This window comes from Pongo abelii, chromosome 1 (assembly GCF_028885655.2).
Source record: "Pongo abelii isolate AG06213 chromosome 1, NHGRI_mPonAbe1-v2.0_pri, whole genome shotgun sequence".
Taxonomy (NCBI): Eukaryota; Metazoa; Chordata; class Mammalia; order Primates; family Hominidae; genus Pongo; species Pongo abelii.
In genome coordinates, this window is record NC_071985.2 from 132716222 (window position 1) to 132738610 (window position 22389).

At 38.9% G+C, this 22389-nt stretch overlaps 1 protein-coding gene across 1 annotated transcript in view; it reads left to right on the forward strand.

The window, feature by feature from the left end:
• DBT (dihydrolipoamide branched chain transacylase E2) overlaps positions 1 to 2676 on the forward strand; it is a gene marked incomplete at its 3' end in the record, with an annotated part of 53558 nt that extends 50882 nt beyond the window's left edge. The window contains 1 exon segment of the mRNA NM_001134018.1: positions 1954 to 2676. Coding sequence (NP_001127490.1) covers positions 1954 to 2121 — 168 coding nt within the window.
• Positions 2677 to 22389: the final 19713 nt, after the last annotated feature.

Genomic DNA, 22389 nt, shown 5'->3' on the forward strand with positions numbered 1-22389 from the left:
CCCAAACTGAAACTCTGCACTTACTGAATAATCTCTCCATTTCCCCAGCCTTTGGTAACCACCATTCTATTTTCTGTCTGTATGAATTAATTGGACTATTCTAGGTACCTCATGTAAGTGGAATCATACAGTATTTGTCCTTTTGTATCTGGCTGAAGGTTCATTCATGTAGCATGTACCAGAATTTCATTAGTTTTTAAGGGTAAATAGTATACTGTTGTATATACATGTATGCCATGTTTTGTTTATACATTCATCTGTCAATGAATATTTGGATTATTTCCATTTTTTGGCTCTTGTGAATAATGGTGCTATGAACAAATGAATATTTGATTTATAAATATCTGTTCAATAGATATATTTTTACAGAATCATTTTATCCATGTTTTTTTCTAGCCATGAAGCGTAGTTCTTAGAGTAGAAATCTTATTCATCACTTAAAATAATATTTGTGGGGTAGGGACAAATAGTATTTAATTCCTTTCTCCCTTTGTGTCATCTTTCCTTTGCTATTTTGTTTTCATTATAGAATTTTAATTCCTTCTTGCTAAATTGTTTAAGTCATTAAGTCTTCCATGTTACTCAATTCTCAGTATTCGTTTTCTTTGACCCGCTAGTTGACCTTGAGATGACTGATCAATCCAACCTCTTTGGAAAACTTTCTTAATGTTGACTTGCAGAATACCTGGCCATTTTGGTTTTCCTCCTATGTCACTGCCTATTCCCTCTAAGTCTCCTTTACCCGTACCTCCTAATGTTCCTAATCTCTACACATTGAAGCACCCCAGGATTCAGTTCTCACTGCTTTTCTTTATCTGATCTTTCAATACCATTTATACACTGATGACTCCCAGGTTTATATCTCTAGACTGGACCTCACTTTTGAACTTACTCTTATATCTTGCTTGGATGTATAAAGGCATCTTGAATTTTAACATGTCTAAAACTGAGCTCCTGCTCCTTTCCTCACTGCCCCCCACCATCAGACCTGCTCCTCCTAAAGTCATCCTCTTTCAGTGAATGGCCAGTCTGCTCAGATACTTCCAAGGGCTTCTCATCTCACTCAGAATCGAAGACAAGTAGTTGCAGTGGCCTACATGGCTTTACACAGATGCTACTCAGTGTCCTCAAGGATCCACATCTGGCTGTGACTGTTGTATCCCAGCCATGAGGAGATCAGTATGGAAAAACAGAGTAGAGCTTAGAAACTTTTATAGCAGTTTGACAGCATGATTTTATGTCTATTGAATCTAATAATAAGTTGGGGCTTATATTTTGTCTACCTTTTTTTTAATAGTGAAAATATATATATTTAGAATTAGCCAGCTGGGTTCATTTTAGGTGATCCCAATTTTGTTGGCAACATCCAAAGCATTGTAATCAGGAGCTAATGGAATATATGCCTTCCTCTCTCCATCAGACCTGATCAAGGTGTTGACCTTGGCCGCATCAGTGTCATAGAGCTTCTTCACAGCCTGTTCGATGTGGTGCTTACTGGCTTTAACATCCACAAAGAACACAAGCATGTTGTTGTCCTCTGTCTTCCTCCTGGCCAACTCAGTGGTCAGGGGAACTTGATAATGGCTTATTTCCTCACTGCCTTCAGTGAGGAATCCTTATTTAATTGTCTGTCTCTCCCCAGAGCCTAGAAGAATACTTGGCACATAGTGGGTATACAGTATTGAAATCCGAGATGAAAGTTAATGAATGTAGGTATGGAAATTGTACAAGGGATAGGAAGTACCTTGGAGAACTTCTGTAAGCTCCAGGCATATACTCCAAGATGGGAAGAGTAGGAATCAGCATTTTCAAAAGTCATTGGGGTGCCCATTTTTTTCTCTACTGTAGGAAGAAGGGTTTGCCTGATCTTACACCATTGTTAGAGCTTGAGCTTTGAGCAAGTGAAGGTTTACTCTTTGTTCTTTTTTTTTTTTTTTTTTTTTTCATTTCCAGGCCATTCCCCGATTTAACCAGAAAGGAGAAGTATATAAGGCACAGATAATGAATGTGAGCTGGTCAGCTGATCACAGAGTTATTGATGGTGCTACAATGTCACGCTTCTCTAATTTGTGGAAATCCTACTTAGAAAACCCAGCTTTTATGCTACTAGATCTGAAATGAAGACCGATAAGACATTCTTGAACTTTTTGAGCTTCCAAAGCGTATGTAAACCCTAGCTGTGCCAGCACATGTTCATCTTTACAATTTATATTGTAAATGATTTGTATCGTATGATTAAGGATCTAAGGCACAATATTTGTCACTGTTCTGTTAGACTTTTTACTGAAAATGAATAACGGTGTAATGGTTCTCCTGGGGCTGTCACATTTTATAGGTCAGAGTGTGACTTCTTAACATGGTGCTGACGTTTTTGTGTCAATGGCTTGAAACTGGCAAGATTAACAAAATTAGGCCGGGCACTGTGGTTCACGCCTGTAATCCCAGCACTTTGGGAGGCCGAGGTGGGCGGATCACCTGAGGTTAGAAGTTTCAGACCAGCCTGGCCAACATGGTGAAACCCGGCCTCTACTAAAAATACAAAAATTAGCTGGGTGTGGTGGCGGGTACCTATAATCCCAGCTACTCGGGAGGCTGAGGCAGGAGAATCACTTGAACCTGGGAGGTGGAGGTTGCAGTGAGCTGAGATCGTGCCATTACACTTCAGCCTGGGCGACAGAGCAAGACTCCATCTCAGAAACAAAAAAAGACAAAATTCATGTTACTTAAAAGACAGGTAGCCATATACAGACAGTATGTGCCCTATTTTTTTTTAACTGACTCTTAATGAAACTTTTTAATTTTACTTAATTAAGAAACGGAATTTATATACAAAAATATTTTCCATTTCCCTGTTATCATGCTAATTGTTGTATAAAATAAGTGCAATTATACTTCTCTTTTGAGATATCCAAGAGTGTATTCTTGCTCTGTATAGAGAATATCATCTGATAATGTCTTATTTATATTAATTAATGTCTTTGAAAAGGGAAAAGTATAAACTGGCCTCAAAAATGTCCAATTATAGTTTTATAACCAGTCTATTAAAGGTGTTTGTTTAAAATGGATATACTTTTAGATTTGTGGTAATGCTTTGGTATTTTCTTGGGGAAGACCTTCACCTTTGCAAACTTGCCTCATGTAAGGAAGGTACTTTAAATGTAGCAGCCACTGACATTTCTTTTTTAAAAAAAAATTTCAGAAGTCTACTTCCTTTTAACTTTTTTGGTCTTCAGCTAAAAAATAGGATAAGAAATTAGGGTCTATTCATTCTCCATATCCTGGGTAAGAATGTAAATAAGAGGAGAAGGAAGAGTCTAATAGTAATTATGGATATAAAAAATAAGAAATTTTGTATAGAAATGAAGGTTTCATAATGATCATTTTGTTAAAGGTCTACTTTAATCAGAAATAGCAACGAGATGAATGTATCCAACATTTCAATTTGCATTCGGAAATCCATGTTGTTTCTAATATTGTCCAGTTGAAAACTGTATGCCAAAATTAGTTGTTTAAGTGAAGTTTTGTGACAGAAAAAAGGTTGTTTTAATATCTACTTGGTTTTTCTCAAAATGGAAATAATTTTAAAATCTGGAAACAATAAATCAGCCAGGTGTGACGACTTATAACTGTAATCCGAATTATAGGGGAGGCTGAAGCAGGAGGATCACTTGAGGCCAGGAGTTTGAGACCAGCCTGGGGAACATAGTGAGATCCCATCTCAAAAAAAATTATTTTTAAAATTAGCCTGGTGGCTCACACCTGTAATCCCAGCACTTTGGGAGGCCGAGGCAGCCAAATCACCTGAGGTCAGGAGTTCGAGACCACCCTGGCCAACGTGGTGAAACCCCGTCTCTGCAGTTTTGTAAAAATACAAAAAATTACCTGGGCCTGGTGGCACACATCTGTAGTCCCAGCAACTCGGGAGGCTGAGGCAGGAGAATTGCTTGAGCCCGAGAGGTGGAGGTTACAGTGAGCAGAGATCACACCACTGCACTCCAGCCTGGGTGACAGAGCAACACTTTGTCTCAAAAAAAAAAAAAAAAAAAAAAAACCCAAAAAGCCAAGTGTGGTGGTGTGCACCTATAGTCCCAGCTACTCAGGAAGCTGAGACAGGAGGATCAATTGAGCCCAGGAGTTCAAAGCTGTAGTGAGCTGTCATTGTGCCACTATCCTCCAGTATGGGTGACAGAGTGAGACCTGGTCTCTAAAAAAATAAAATTAAATTAAAAAATAGGTCAAATAAATACTGTTATTCTAAAATTTCAGATAATACAAAGAGTTAACCAATAAAATAAAAAGTCATTCATAATCTTACCACTATTAACATTTTGATGTATGTATCTGTATATATGGCTATTCTTTTTTATTAAAACATGATCATAGTATATCTACTATTTTATTATTTGATTTTTAAAATTTAACATTATATTATGGGTAACCTTACATGTCAATAAACAATTCCACATTGTCGTGCTTTAAATGGCTGCATAGGCTGGATGTGGTGGCTCACGCCTGTAATCCTACCACTTTGGGAGGCCAAGGCAGGTAGATCACAAGGTCAGGAGTTCGAGACCAGCCTGGCCAATATGGTGAAACCTCATCTCTATTGAAAATACAAAAATCAGCCAGGCACGGTGGCAGGTGCCTGAGACAGGAGAATTGCTTGAACCCAGCGGCAGAGGTTGCAGTGAGCCGAGATCCCGCCACTGCACTCCAGCCTGGTAATAGAGCGAGACTCTGTCTCAAAATAAATAAATAAATGAATAAATAAATAAATAAATAAATAAATGTCTGCATAGTATTGCATTGTATGCATTTATTATACATTCAAACATTAAACATCTACCATACCAATCATGGTTCTAAGCATACAATAGCCACCTTCATGCTTCCTTGATTGGGCTTACAGTCTAGTAAGGAGACAGATATTAAATAACTGCATAAAACACTGTTCTTGGTAGGTAATAACCCAGATGCTATGAGCCATCCAGTAAAGGTTACTGATCTTATCTGGAAGGATCAGAAGATGGATGTCCCATAATTTAACCAATTATCTATTGATAGGCATTTATTGAGTTTTAAATGAATAATGACATGATCAATAAAAATGTCCTCCTCACTTAAAGAATAGAAAAACCAGGAGAAGGGAGTTCTGAAATAAGTAAGTATGTAGGTCCAGCATCAGTGGCTCAAGATACTCTATTCCCAAATAACCCTTAAGTTATCTGGTTCTATTCCAACCCTTGGGTATTACCATCTTCTCTTTGGTCTCATGCATTGAGAATTCAGCAAAGGGTTTGTTGCCTACAGTGTGCACGGCCCTTAGGATAGCAGGATTCCCTGAAGGGGGCCAAAGGGGCAGGAGTGCAGCCTTAGTGGCAGTGCTGGTCCATGAGGCTCTACAAAGCAAGGGATGGGTGTTTGGGAGGAGGAAAAGGCTCTTGCTGTACTCCTAGAGGTTGGAATTACAGTGGAAAAGCCAGAAAATTCAAGTCCTTTACTAGCTTGTCTGGAGATTAGAAGGTATATGTACATGGGGAAGAAGCCAAAATTATTGCTGTGAGTGGTCAGCAAGAAAATCAAGGCTCTGTTCATTATGTAGAGCATTCCTCTGATATTTGAAAAAGAAGTACAACAGGAAAGGAAGCTGAGGATGGAAGCCAAAATTGGTATGAATTTATATTTTAGAGATCAAAATGTACCCTATGTTGAAAGCTATGTAAGAAGTGATTATGTAGAAAGAGTGAAAGTGATAGCTGTTAGTCTGGAAAGCCCACTGGCTTGTTTGGGCGTTTCTCATGGCTTCCCACTGAAAGTGGATCCCCAAAATCACTTGATGGATTTCCTTGCTGATTTCTAAGTAAACTGTGGTTTAAGAAAGAAATGACGGGGCTCAGCACTGCCCTACAGTACCAAGAATACAAATGTTTCCGTGAAGTCTTCAAAGGCATTTGTAAAATTCAGGCTGTAAGTGATTAGGTAGTTAATTCTGCACTTATTTATTAATTGTATATTCAGTTCCAGGCTCTAGGGTAGAGATTATGGATAAAGGTGAATTAGATAGGTGAAGTTTTTGCCCTCACAGCAAAAGCTTTAGCCAATAGTTAAAGCTATCACTGGAAGTGGGTCTGTGCCAATAACCTAGAGAAGAGCAGTGCTTTTAGAGTTGAGCTATATTCCCAATCAGTTCTTAATGGTGGTTTTGCCCCCTTCCCTCTACACTGTCTTTTCTTGAGATTGGATCATGTATGCGAACCCACATTTTTTCCAGTCAAAATCACCAAGAGAGGCCGGACACAGTAGCTCATGCCTATAATCCCAGCACTTTGGGAGGCCTAAATGGGTGGGCCTCTTGAGTCCAGAGTTTAAGACCAGCCTGGGCGACCCCATCTCTACCAAAAAAAAACAAAAAACAAAAAACACCAAAAAAAAAAAAAATTAGGCCGATGAAGTGACATGCACCTGTGTGCCACCTACTCAGGAGGCTGAGGTGGCAGGATCACTTGCATCTGGGGGGCAAAGGCTGCCGTGAGCTGAGATTGTGCCATTGCACTCCAGCCTGGGTGACAGAGCAAGACTCTGTGTGTGTGTGTGTGTGTGTGTGTGTGTGTGTATATATATACACACATATATACACACGTGTATATGTGTATATACACGTGTGTATATATGTATATACACATACACATATATACACATGTATATATGCATATATACACATACACATGTATATATACATATATACACATACACATGTATATATATACACATACGCATGTATATATACATATATACACATACGCATGTATATATACATATATACACATACGCATGTATATATACATATATACACATATGTGTATATATACACACGTGTGTGTATATAATATGTGTATAATGTGTATATATACACACGTGTATATATGTGTATATATACACACGTGTATATATGTGTATATATACACACGTGTATATATGTGTATATATACACACGTGTATATATGTGTATATATACACACGTGTATATATGTGTATATATACACACGTGTATATATGTGTATATATACACACGTGTATATATGTGTATATATACACACGTGTATATATGTGTATATATACACACGTGTATATATGTGTATATATACACACGTGTATATATGTGTATATATACACACGTGTATATATGTGTATATATACACACGTGTATATATGTGTATATATACACACGTGTATATATGTGTATATATACACACGTGTATATGTGTGTATATATACACACGTGTATATGTGTGTATATATACACACGTGTATATGTGTGTATATATACACACGTGTATATGTGTGTATATGTGTGTATATGTGTGTATATACACACATATGTGTGTATATGTGTGTATATACACACATATGTGTGTATATGTGTGTATATACACATATGTGTGTATATGTGTGTGTATATGTGTGTATATACACACGTGTGTATATATGTGTGTATATATACACATATGTGTGTATATACACACATATATACACATACACACACATATATATACACGCACACACCCCCAGGAGAGCTTTTGTCTTTCTTGGTTCATGTGCCCGTCAGTGTGCGCAGGAGAAGAGAATACTCTGTCACCTTTGGAGCCTAGGAATCAGCCATCCTCATTCAACTACATGGATCAAGAATGGGAATCTGGGAGAATTTTTTTATGGGCAGATTAAAAAGGAAGTCAACTATGTAAAGTAAGGCATTACCCTCCCACCCCATCCCACCTCAGTTCGTGTTAAATTATGAATTTTTCTAAGAGAGTTCTTTAATGACATGGGTAGAGAGGAAGCTGAGGTGGCAGTAGAGTAGGGAGTGGAAGGCAAATACATAAGATGCTATTAAACTGTGAGGCTGTTTGTTGCAATTCCAAGATTTTATAATTTCTCCAACAAAAAACATTTGTATTTTCTTCCCAGTTTAAGTTCAATGTTAATCTGAGAAATAATTCTACTCTCAAACTTCATGTTATGCTGACAGTTCAACTGATGCTGTCAAAATGTGAATTACTAACTTCAATATTCTCTATTCATCTGATTTTTCTTAAAATGTTTGCATTGTTAATATACTCACTAGCTTTAATGCTCTACTCTTATACTGGCACCTTAATTATGGTAAAAGGTAAAAGGTTAAGTTAAAATTTCCAAGCCTAGTTATTTGGTCAAACAGAAGATTAACAGAACTCCATGGCTTACCATAGGGATATTTATCAAGAGAAAAAGAAGATACATATTTGAATTTACATGACACTTTCTGTGAAATATCTGGATTACCAGATTAGTCTGAAACAAATGCCTTCCAAATTTTACAGCGCATGCCTAAGGCACTCTTTACAGTACCTGTTCGGGTCTTTTCTTCTAATTTTAAGCACCTACCCAAATATCTTCCCAGGCTTGTCATAATAAGCAAATAACCTCAGAGCAGACAAAGTGATTCAATCTAAAAACCTCAAATTTCTCTCCTTGTCACCTCAAAATTTCTATTCTCACACTTTCTTTTTGTTTCTCTTTCCGAGAAGTGGTTCTCCCTCAGCAAATACCAACTTTTTTCTGTCCTGTTATTTATTCCATCTCTTCCTCCTGATCCCTGCCCCATGTTGAACCCCCATTGCCCCACTTTGATCCTTCAGTCTCTTCCTCACATTCAGAACTGTACCAGATTTACTCCCTTAGCACACTGATTAAAATTTATTTCCATTTCCTTATGGAGGAGGTATTAGAGACTGATCCCAGAACTCTACAGATTTCATTGTGGCAGGGTAATATTATGTGTCCATAAACTTCGTTCCTTTTCTTTCAGCTTGCAGTTAGGTAGGGCCATGTCATTTATTTGTAACTATTAGAATATGGGTATATGGGTTGAAGTAATGTAGGCCATTTCCAGACATGGCCCATAACACTTCTCAAGAGATTCTTCATATTCTATCTCTTCCCCTCCAACATGCACGCTTCAGGGTTGAAGATGGCACCACACAAGATAGAACGAGCCAGTGTTCCAAATGACTAGACAGAGCAGAATGCTCCCCTCCCTACACCCTAGCACCAATTGGTTTGGATGTGATACAGCTGAATAATACACTTTTATTGTTTTAAGACATTAATATTTTGAGATTAATCTGCTAGTCTAGTTAGTAAAACTCGAACTCTGAGCTGTCTAATGCGGTAGCCTCTAGCCACATGTAGCTATTTAAATTTAAATTTTAATTTTAATTAATCAAAATTCAACTCAGATATACTAGCCACATTTCAATTGCTCAGTAGCCACACTAATTAATTTAAATTTAAATAGCTACATGTGGCGTATAGCTCCGTACTGGATAGCACAGATGTAGATGATTTCCATCATCACAGAAAATTCTATTGGACAGTGCTGCCTTAACTAATAAGACAGAAATGTTCTTATTTTTAAAATAGTCCCTAAAACAAACAAAAAACAAAGAACTCCCTTCTTCTCTAATGGCAAATTTCAGTTTGCCTAAAAGAAGACTCAGAATGCTTTTCTTATCTTGTTACCTCTGACTGCCACTAAATGAATAAATTTCCTGTCTTGCTCCTTCTGCTGAACTTCTTGAATGGGTGATCTTTAACTGCTTGCAATCCTGGCTTTTTTCCCCAGTGCTCACCTGTAATCAGTGTTGGCCACAACTCCCACCCAAATGTCTCCTAAATAGTTCTCTGAACCCACCTCTGTCCTGATCTATAGACATTCATTCCAATGCTTTAGCATCTCAAGGTCATCAAATGACTCAGTGACATCTCAGACAGTCAGACAGACCAGGTCAACTATAAACTATTTATGCCAAACCTTACATGGTTCATGTTATCCTTGCTATCCCATCAAAATAACCACAGGCTTTTTTTTTTTTTTAATTTTTGAGATGGAGTCTCACTCTGTCACCCCGACTACAGTGCAGTGGCGCGATCTCGGCTCCACTCACTGCAACCTCTGTCTCCTGGGTTCAAACAATGCTCATTCCTCAGACTCCCGAGTAGCTGAGATTACAGGCATGCACCATCACGCCTGGCTAATTTTTCTATTTTTAGCAGAGATGGGGTTTCGCCATGTTGGCCAGGCCGGTCTTGAACTCCTGGCCTCAAGTGATCTGCCCGCCTCCACCTCACAAAGCATTGGGATTACAGGCATGAGTCACGGTGCCTGGCCTGCGGTCTCCTTTATTTTACAAAAGGCGTTACCATTTAAACACTGAAGATAGCATGAATCTCTGATATTTGCAAGTTCAGAATAAAATGGAAATGAAAATTCATTGTGTGGCAGTCTCAGTACTGAGCACAAAGGCTTTTAACCACAAGCAAATTACTGTGCTAGCCAGACCCTGTGAGAGAACTCCAGGCCGGCTTGCTAAAACTGAGCAGGAGAATTTGGAGACAGTCCAGAGGAGAGCCACAGAAACAACTAAAGCATGACAAGAATAATTGCAGTTCTGTTATAGAGAGGTCATCTATATCAGGCTTTTATGGAGTACCATGTGGAATGTTACCACGCAGAGCATGGGGAACAGCTGTTGTGAGTCTTAACAAGAGACAGGACAGAAGAAATGAGAACAGGTGGAAGATCAAGAATTTAGGTTTGATATGGGGAAAGATGGAACAGTCAAAGGGATTCACACTGATTTTTGGCTGAGCAGAAGGCAGAGTCTCCTCCAACAGGGAACGCAAGTGCCCCCACCCATCTACACCCCGAGAAGAGCCATTAAACTGTATTAAACTTGGAAAAAGCTATTTAACTTCAAGTGTGCTGTGAGAAAACTTCATAATAGTTCCCAAAATGTGCTAAAAAGTAAAGTCCAAAAAGACCATAAAGTCTGTAGAGAAGTTCTAAGAGTGCAGTCAGCTATAAAAACCTAGCAATTTAATTTCTTAGAAAAATGTAGCTGGAGTTCAAACTGTAGTAACAAAGGCAAGTAAATTAAGTTGTGGGCAGGTGTAATTAAGTTAATAGGAATGGCAGGGATGAATATAAATCAGAACAGGACTAACAGTTTGAAACATTAGATATTCGAATGCTCAGAACTGATGAGCCGAGCCACTACACTAACAACTCTGCAAACCAAAGGTTTCACAAATTGCACAAGAACTTGGCCTCGATCCCATTGTGTTGCTGTCATAAGATTAGAAGGGCCTGTTGGTTCAATTGTTGCTTTGGACAGAGGAGGACAAACTTGCCACAGTGAAGAAATCATTTTTAAAAACCACCACTGTCCTTTAGTGCACTAATTTCTCTAATAACTAGGTGTATATTAGAAATAATGATATATAAGTGCAGTATACTCCAGTTTCAACAGAATGGTGTCACTTCTGTAAAATGTTGATTTTCAGATTGTCATACTTTCTAAATACAAAAATTTGTCACAGCTTCCACATTTACAAGATATTAAACATTCCGTACAATATTTGTAGAAATATGAAAAACCAATTTTTGTAGTTGCCTTTTGAAATGTATACAAAATATCCCACGTGGGCAACATGGTAAAACCTCGTCTCTACCAAAAAAAAAAATGCAAATAGTTAGCCAGGCACGGTGGTGCACGCCTGTGGTCCCAGCTACCCTGGAAGCTGAAGTGAGATCACCTGTGCCCAGGAAGTCGAAGCTGCAGTGAGCTGTGATTGCGCCACTGCACTCCAGCCTGGGTGACAGAGTGAGACTTTGTCTCAAACAAACAAAAAGAGACATATACAAAATATATTAGAAAGTTGGGTTAATATCCTACAAACAAAGTATTACATAATTTGCACAGGATTATGTGTGTAAAAAGTTGTAAATTCGGTATAGCTTTTATTTCTGCAGAACCAAAAGTAGTGCATAAAAATAAAAGTGGGATGAGCATATCTTTTTAATTTGCTATGCAGTAAAAAGTATCTCAGTCAACATATAGGAAACCAGTGCCATTTCTGTATCATTTGACACTGAAGGGGTATTGTTTTTTGTTTTGTTTTGTTTTTCTTTTGAAGAAAGACTTTTATGTCTTTTATTATATTCTTCTGATTTGGGGTTTAAATTATCCCCAATAAGTTTGCATAATATTCTGATTACTACTGCTTAGGTGGTATATTTCATATGAGAACTATCTTTACATAATGGGAAAAATTATGGCAACCACTTCATTCATCAGAGAAATTGTGTTTTGTTCACTTGTATTTTGTTTGCTAAATGACATTGGTTATTTAGACTCATGTCATGCTTTTTCTCAAATGAAGATTTAAAAGTCATTTCCAATGTCCTTCTAACTTCTGGCCATTTCCCAGTAGGCTATAGAATAAATGGTTTTCATATAATAGTCTCTAGTGTCTCCACTGTTGATTGATTTACAGAAATGATGGTGGTGGTGATGGTGGGGTGTGTGCATGTGTGTGTGTGTGCATGAAAAATGACAACTGGCACAAAACAAGCCTAAAAATCAGAAGTACATTTTAATTCCTAGTTAAAAACGTTAACTTTTTATTCATAAAATACATATTTAATAATAGAAAAAAGAAAAGGGAATAATTAGCACTTAAAATGAACAATTTTTCTTAGCTATTTTAGTAACTTAAATATTTAAGGTATTAAAAGATTGAAACTGTGGGCCGGGCTCATGCCTGTAATCCCAGCACTTTGGGAGGCTGAGGTGGGCGGATCACTTGGGGTCAGGAGTTTGAGACCAGCCTGGCCAACATAGTGAAACCCCATCTCTACTAAAAAAATACAAAAATTAGCTGGGCGTGGTGGTGGGTGCCTGTAGTCCCAGCTACTTGGGAGACTGAGGCAGGAGAATTTCTTGAACCCGGGAGGTGAAGGTTGCAGTGAGCCCAGATCACGCCACTATGCTCCAGCCTGGGCAACAGAGCAAGACTCTGTCTCAAAAAAAAAAAGATTGAAACTGTAGGGAAACGCAGCAGAAGTCGTATGAGACTGACTGGAATCAGAGTTTAAGGTCCAGGGGAAAGACATTTGGTGTCCACCAACATTTCCCACCTCTCCTTAGAAATAGTCTCTGTTTCGTGAGACCAAGTGGTGCAAGTTAGGATGTAGCCATAACTTTCTAATATAAATCTCAAAATATGGAGAAGAATGACCCATTAACTTTTGGCAAGTGTACAGTCTGTTATTTAAGAGTTTTCCTTGCATAGACACACAGACACACACATCCATCCACCCAACCTTACCTGGAAGATTTCCACATAAAGGAGTATCGGTGTTCACAACAGTGTAGTACTGGCATAAAGACAGACATAAAGACCAATGGAATAGAATAGAGGCCCGGAAATAAACCCTCACATATATGGTCAAATGTTTTTCTGACAAGGGTGCCAAGACAATTCACACTCTTGTGAAAGGGGAAAGAACAGTCTTTTCAGCAAGTGCTACTGGGAACACTAGAATGAAGAATATGAAAGAATGAAGTTGGACCCTGCTATGGTCTGAATGTTGTGTCCCCCCAATTAATTCATACATTGAAACCTAATCCCCAAGGTGATGGTGTTAAGAAGTGGGGCTTCTGGGAGATAATTAGATCATAAAGGACATTGCCTTCATAAATGGGATTAGTGCCCTTATAAAAGAGGCCCTGAAGGAGCTTGTTTCACCTGTGAGGATACAGGGAGAAAGTAGTACCTATGAGGAATACACCCTCGCCAAATACCAAATCTGCTGGTGCCTTGATCTTGGACTTCCCAGCCTCCAGAACTATGAGCAATAAATTCCATCATTTAGAAATTGTCCAGTCTCAGCTGGGTGCAGTGGCTTATGCCTGTAACCCCAGCATTTTGGAGGCTGAGGCTGGTGGACTGCTTAAGCTCAGGAGTTTGAGACCAGCCTAGGCAACATAGTGAAACCCCAACTCTATCAAAAATAAAAAAAAAAATTAGTTGGGCATGGTGGTGCATGCCTGCCATCCCAGCTACTCAGGAGGCTGAGGTCAGAGGACCACTTGAGTCCAGGAGGTGGAGGTTGCAGTGTGTGATCACACCACTGCACTCCAGCCTGGGTGACAGAGACAAAAAACAAAACAAACAAACAAACAAAAAACCTAGGAATTACTCATTCTATCTCAGATGTAAGGATGGATCAACATACACAAATCTATAAATGCGATACACCACATTGACAGACTAAAAGACACAAACCATTTGATCATTTCAATAGATGTAAAAAAAGCATTTGACACAATTCAGCATCCTTTCATTTAAAAAACTCAGCAAATTAGGTATAGAAGGAATGTACCTCAACACAACAAAGACCAGATGTGACAAACCCACAGCCAACATTATACTCAATGGTGAAAAGTTGAAAGCTTTTTCTATAAGATCAGGAACAAGACAAGGATGCTGTATTTATCTGTTCTCTCACTGCTATAAAGATACTATCAAAAGAGGCTTAATTGACTCACAGTTCTGCATGGCTGGAGAGGCCTCAGGAAACTTACAATCATAGCAGAAGACAAAGGGGAAGCAAAGCTTGTCTTACATGGCAGCAGACAAGAGAGAGAGCAAGAAGGGGGAAGCACCAGACACTTATCAAACAACCAGATCTTGTGAGAACTCACTCACTATCACAAGAACAGCATGGGGGACACCGCCCCCATGATCCAATCACCTCCCTCCAAGTCCCTCCCTTGACATGTGGGGACTACAATTCGAATTACAATTTGATATGAGATTTGGATGGGGACACAGCCAAACCGTATCAGGTGCCCACACCTGTCACTTCTACTCAATATAGTACTGTTAAGTTTTAGCCAGAGCAATTAGGCAAGATAAAGAAATGAAAGGCATACAAATTGGAAAGGAAAATGTTAAATTGTCCCTGTTTACAGATGACATGATCTTATATATTAAAAAAAACTCTAAAGATTCCACCAAAAAAAAAAAAAAACTGTTAGGACTAATAAACAAAGTCAGTAAAGTTGCAGGATATAAAATTAACATACAAAAATCAGTTGTGTTTCTATACACTAACAACAAACTATCCAAAAAGGAAATAAAAAAATCTTTTACGATAGCTAGAAAGAAAAAAAATACTTAGAAATAAATTCAACTACAGATGAAAGATCTGTCCACTGCAAACTATAAAACATTGATGAAAAAAATTGAAGACATAAATAAATGAAAAGATATCCCATGTTCATAGATTGGAAGAATTAATATTGTTCAAGTGTCCATACTACCCAAAGTGATCTACAGATTCAATGCAATCTCTATCAAAATCCTAATGACAGTTTTCACAGAAATAGAATAAACAATCCTAAAGTTTGTGTGGAACCACAAAAGACTTCAGATAGCCAAAGCAATCTTGAGCAAAAAGAACAAAGCTGGGGTGTTGACACTACTTGACTTCAAAATATACCACACCACTACAGTAATCAAAACAGCATGATAAAGCTGGACACAGTGACCCACGCCTATAATCACAACACTTTGGGAGGCTGAGGCAGGAGGATTGCTTGAGCCCAGGAGTTCAAGACCAGCCTGGGCAACACAGGCAGAACCTGTCTCTGCAAAAAATTTTTTAAATGCTGGGTATGGTGGCGTGTGCCTGTGGCCCCAGCTACTCAGGAGACTGAGGTGGGAGGATTGCTTGGGCCAGGGAAGTTGAGGCTGCAAAGAGTTCTGATTGTACCACTGCACTCTAGCCTGGGCAACACAGTGAGATCCTGCCTCAAAAAAGGCTGCAAGAAAACAGCATGATAGCCAGGTGCAGAGGCACATGCCTATAGTTCCAGCTACTAGGGAGGCTAAGGCAGGAGGATTGCTGCAGCCCAGGAGTTCAATGCCAGCCTGGGCAACATAGTGAGACCCTGTCTCTAAAAATACAAATAAGTAAAACAGTATGGTACTGGCATAAAAACAGACACAGACCAATGGAACAGAATAGAGAGCCCAGAAATAAATTCATACATTTATGGTCAATTGATTTTTTGTTTGTTTTGAGACAGGGTCTCCCTTTGTCACCCAGGCTGAAGTGCGGTGATGCTATCATAGCTTACTGCAGCCTTGAGCTGTTGGGCTCAAAGGATCCTCCTGCCTCACCCCCCTGAGTAGCTAAGATTACAGGTGTGCCCCATCATGCCCAGCTAATTAAAACTTTTTTTATTTTGTAGAGGCAGGGATTTGCTATGTCGCCCAGGTTGCTTTCAAACTCCTGACCTCAAGCAATCCACATATCTCAGCCTCGCAATGTGCTTGGATTACAGGCATGAGCCAATATGCCCAGCCAACAGTCAACTGATTTTTCACAAAGGTGCCAAGAACACACAATCAGCAAACAACACTCTCTTCACTCAATGGTGTTGGGACAACTGGATATCCATATACAGAGGAATAAAACTAATATTTCACGCTACATTAAAAAATAAACTACAAATGAATTAAAGACTTAAATATAAGACCTAAAACTGTAAAACTACCAGAAGAAACCATAGAAGAAAAGCTCCATGACATTCATCTGGGCAATGATTTTTTTGGATACAAATCCAAAAGCACAGGCAACAAAAACAGACATTGACAAATGGGATTACATCAAACTAAAAATCTCTTTTATTTATTTATTTATTTATTTATTATTATTATACTTTAGGTTTTAGGGTACATGTGCGCAATGTGCAGGTTAGTTACATATGTATACATGTGCCATGCTGGTGCGCTGCACCCACTAACTCGTCATCTAGCATTAGGTATATCTCCTAATGCTATCCCTCCCCCCTACCCCCACCCCACAACAGACCCCAGAGTGTGATGTTCCCCTTCCTGTGTCCATGTGTTCTCATTGTTCAATTCCCACCTATGAGTGAGAATATGCGGTGTTTGGTTTTTTGTTCTTGCAATAGTTTACTGAGAATGATGCTTTCCAATTTCATCCATGTCCCTACAAAGGACATGAACTCATCATTTTTTATGGCTGCATAGTATTCCATGGTGTATATGTGTCACATTTTCTTAATCCAGTCTATCATTGTTGGACATTTGGGTTGGTTCCAAGTCTTTGCTATTGTGAATAGTGCCGCAATAAACATACGTGTGCATGTGTCTTTATACCAGCATGATTTATAGTCCTTTGGGTATATACCCAGTAATGGATGGGATGGCTGGGTCAAATGGAATTTCCAGTTCTAGATCCCTGAGGAATCGCCACACTGACTTCCACAATGGTTGAACTAGTTTACAGTCCCACCAACAGTGTAAAAGTATTCCTATTTCTCCACATCCTCTCCAGCACCTGTTGTTTCCTGACTTTTTAATGATTGCCATTCTAACTGGTGTGAGATGGTATCTTATTGTGGTTTTGATTTGCATTTCTCTGATGGCCAGTGATGGTGAGCATTTTTTCATGTGTTTTTTGGCTGCATAAATGTCTTCTTTTGAGAAGTGTCTGTTCATGTCCTTCGCCCACTTTTTGATGGGGTTGCTTGTTTTTTTCTTGTAAATTTGTTTGAGTTCATTGTAGATTCTGGATATTAGCCCTTTGTCAGATGAGTAGGTTGTGAAAATGTTCTCCCATTTTGTAGGTTGCCTGTTCACTCTGATGGTAGTTTCTTTTGCTATGCAGAAGCTGTCCTGAATGGTAGTGCCTATGTTTTCTTCTAGGGTTTTTATGGTTTTAGGTCTAAGGTTTAAGTCTTTAATCCATCTTGAATTAATTTTTGTATAAGGTGTAAGGAAGGGATCCAGTTTCAGCTTTCTACATATGGCTAGCCAGTTTTCCCAGCACCATTTATTAAATAGGGAATCCTTTCCCCATTGCTTGTTTTTCTCAGCTTTGTCAAAGATTAGATAGTTGTAGATATGCGGCATTATTTCTGAGGGCTCTGATCTGTTCCATTGATCTATATCTCTGTTTTGGTACCAGTACCATGCTGTTTTGGTTACTGTAGCCTTGTAGTATAGTTTGAAGTCAGGTAGCATGATGCTTCCAGCTTTGTTCTTTTGGCTTAGGATTGACTTGGCGATGCGGGCTCTTTTTTGGTTCCATATGAACTTTAAAGTAGTTTTTTCCAATTCTGTGAAGAAAGTCTTTGGTAGCTTGATGGGGATGGCATTGAATCTATAAATTACCTTGGGCAGTATGGCCATTTTCAGGATATTGATTCTTCCTACCCATGAGCATGGAATGTTCTTCCATTTGTTTGTATCCTCTTTGATTTCATTGAGCAGTGGTTTGTAATTCTCCTTGAAGACATCCTTCACGTCCCTTGTAAGTTGGATTCCTAGGTATTTTATTCTCTTTGAAGCAATTGTGAATGGGAGTTCACTCATGATTTGGCTCTCTATTTGTCTGTTATTGGTGTATAAGAATGCTTGTGATTTTTGTACATTGATTTTCTATCCTGAGACTTTGCTGAAGTTGCTTATCAGCTTAAGGAGATTTTGGGCTGAGACAATGGAGTTTTCTAGGTATACAATCATGTCATCTGCAAACAGGGACAATTTGACTTCCTCTTTTCCTAATCGATACCCTTGATTTCCTTCTCCTGCCTAATTGCCCTGGCCAGAACTTCCAACACTATGTTGAATAGGAGTAGTGAGAGAGGGCATCCCTGTCTTGTGCCAGTTTTCAAAGGGAATGCTTCCAGTTTTTGCCCATTCAGTATGATATTGGCTGTGGGTTTGTCATAGATAGCTCTTGTTATTTTGAGATACGTCCCATCAATACCTAATTTATTGAGAGTTTTTAGCATGAAGCGTTGTTGAATTTTGTCAAAGGCCTTTTCTGCATCTATTGAGATAATCATGTGGTTTTTGTCTTTGGTTCTGTTTATATGCTGGATTACATTTATTGATTTGCGTATATTGAACCAGCCTTGCATCCCAGGGATGAAGCCCACTTGATCATGGTGTATAAGGTTTTTGATGTGCTGCTGGATTCGGTTTGCCAGTATTTTATTGAGGATTTTTGCATCAATCTTCATCAAGGATATTGGTCTAAAATTCTCTTTTTGGTTGTGTCTCTGCCCGGCTTTGGTATCAGGATGATGCTGGCCTGATAAAATGAGTTAGGGAGGATTCCCTCTTTTTCTGTTGATTGGAATATTTTCAGAAGGAATGGTACCAGTTCCTCCTTGTACCTCTGGTAGAATTCGGCTGTGAATCCATCTGGTCCTGGACTCTTTTTGGTTGGTAAGCTATTGATTATTGCCACAATTTCAGATCCTGTTATTGGTCTATTCAGAGATTCAACTTCTTCCTGGTTTAGTCTTGGGAGAGTGTATGTGTCGAGGAATTTATCCATTTCTTCTAGATTTTCTAGTTTATTTGCATAGAGGTGTTTGTAGTATTCTCTGATGGTAGTTTGTATTTCTGTGGGATCAGTGGTGATATCCCCTTTATCGGTTTTTATTGCATCCATTTGATTCTTCTCTCTTTTCTTCTTTTTTAGTCTTGCTGGCGGTCTATCAATTTTGTTGATCCTTTCAAAAAACCACCTCCTGGATTCATTAATTTTTTGAAGGGTTTTTTGTGTCTCTATTTCCTTCAGTTCTGCTCTGATTTTAGTTATTTCTTGCCTTCTGCTAGCTTTTGAATGTGTTTGCTCTTGCTTTTCTAGTTCTTTTAATTGTGATGTTAGGGTGTCAACTTTGGATCTTTCCTGCTTTCTCTCGTGTGCATTTAGTGCTATAAATTTCCCTCTACACACTGCTTTGAATGTGTCCCAGAGATTCTGGTACGTTGTGTCTTTGTTCTCGTTGGTTTCAAAGAACATGTTTATTTCTGCCTTCATTTCGTTATGTACCCAGTAGTCATTCAGGAGCAGGTTGTTCAGTTTCCATGTAGTTGAGCGGTTTTGAGTGAGTTTCTTAATCCTGAGTTCTAGTTTGATTGCACTGTGGTCTGAGAGACAGTTTGTTATAATCTTTGTTCTTTTACATTTGCTGAGGAGAGCTTTACTTCCAACTGAGGAGAGCTTTACTTCCAAGTATGTGGTCAATTTTGGAATAGGTGTGGTGTGGTGCTGAAAAAAATGTATATTCTGTTGATTTGGGGTGGAGAGTAAGTCACTCAGGACTTGCTTTATGAATCTGGGTGCTCCTGTATTGGGTGCATATATATGTAGGATAGTTAGCTCTTCTTGTTGAATTGATCCCTTTACCATTATGTAATGGCCTTCTTTGTCTCTTTTGATCTTTGTTGGTTTAAAGTCTGTTTTATCAGAGACTAGGATTGCAACCCCTGCCTTTTTTTGTGTTCCATTTGCTTGGTAGATCTTCCTCCATCCTTTTATTTTGAGCCTATGTGTGTCTCTGCACGTGAGATGGGTTTCCTGAATACAGCACACTGATGGGTCTTGACTCTTTATCCAATTTGCCAGTCTGTGTCTTTTAATTGGAGCATTTAGTCCATTTACATTTAAAGTTAATATTGTTATGTGTGAATTTGATCCTGTCATTATGATGTTAGCTGCTTATTTTGCTCGTTAGTTGATGCAGTTTCTTCCTAGCCTCGATGGTCTTTACAATTTGGCATGATTTTGCAGTGGCTGGTACCGGTTGTGCCTTTCCATGTCTAGCGCTTCCTTCAGGAGCTCTTTTAGGGCAGGCCTGGTGGTGACAAAATCTCTCAGCATTTGCTTGTCTGTAAAGGATTTTATTTCTCCTTCACTTATGAAGCTTAGTTTGGCTGGATATGAAATTCTGGGTTGAAAATTCTTTTCTTTAAGAATGTTGAATATTGGCCCCCACTCTCTTCTGGCTTGTAGAGTTTCTGCCGAGAGATCCGCTGTTAGTCTGATGGGCTTCCCTTTGAAGGTAATCCGACCTTTCTCTCTGGCTGCCCTTAACATTTTTTCCTTCATTTCAACTTTGGTGAGTCTGAAAATTATGTGTCTTGGAGTTGCTCTTCTCGAGGAGTATCTTTGTGGCGTTCTCTGTATTTCCTGAATCTGAATGTTGGCCTGCCTCGCTAGACTGGGGAAGTTCTCCTGGATAATATCCTGCAGAGTGTTTTCCAACTTGGTTCCATTCTCCCCGTCACTTTCAGGTACACCAATCAGACGTAGATTTGGTCTTTTCACATAGTCCCATATTTCTTGGAGGCTTTGTTCGTTTCTTTTTATTCTTTTTTCCCTAAACTTCCCTTCTTGCTTCATTTCATTCATTTCATCTTCCATCACTGATACCCTTTCTTCCATTTGATCACATCTGCTCCTGAGGCTTCTGCATTCTTCACATAGTTCTCGAGCCTTGGTTTTCAGCTCTGTCAGCTCCTTTAAGCACTTCTCTGTATTGGTTATTCTAGTTATACATTTGTCTAAATTTTTTTCAAAGTTTTCAACTTCTTTGCCTTTGGTTTGAATATCCTCCTGTAGCTCGGAGTAATTTGATCGTCTGAAGCCTTCTTCTCTCAGCTCGTCAAAGTCATTCTCCGTCCAGCTTTGTTCCATTGCTGGTGAGGAGCTGCGTTCCTTTGGAGGAGGAGAGGCGCTCTGCTTTTTAGAGTTTCCAGTTTTTCTGCTCTGTTTTTTCCCCATCTTTGTGGTTTTATCTACTTTTGGTCTTTGATGATGGTGATGTACAGATGGGTTTTTGGTGTGGATGTCCTTTCTGTTTGTTTTTTTTTTCTTTTTATTATTATTATTATTATTATACTTTAGGCTCTATGGTACATGTGCGCAACGTGCAGGTAAGTTACATATGTATACATGTGCCATGCTGGTGCGCTGCACCCACCAACTCATCATCTAGCATTAGGTATATCTCCCAGTGCTATCCCTGCCCCCTCCCCCCACCCCACAACAGTCCCCGAAGTGTGATGTTCCCCTTCCTGTGTCCATGTGTTCTCATTGTTCAATTCCCACCTATGAGTGAGAATATGCGGTGTTTGGTTTTTTGTTCTTGTGATAGTTTACTGAGAAAGATGCTTTCCAATTTCATCCATGTCCCTACAAAGGACATGAACTCATCATTTTTTATGGCTGCATAGTATTCCATGGTGTATATGTGCCACATTTTCTTAATCCAGTCTATCATTGTTGGACATTTGGGTTGGTTCCAAGTCTTTGCTGTTGTGAATAATGCTGCAATAAACATACGTGTGCATGTGTCTTTATAGCAACATGATTTATAGTCCTTTGGGTATATACCCAGTAATGGGATGGCTGGGTCAAATGGAATTTCTAGTTCTAGATCCCTGAGGAATCGCCACACTGACTTCCACAATGGTTGAACTAGTTTACAGTCCTACCAACAGTGTAAAAGTGTTCCTATTTCTCCACATCCTCTCCAACACCTGTTGTTTCCTGACTTTTTAATGATTGCCATTCTAACTGGTGTGAGATGGTATCTCATTGTGGTTTTGATTTGCATTTCTCTGATGGCCAGTGATGGTGAGCATTTTTTCATGTGTTTTTTGGCTGCA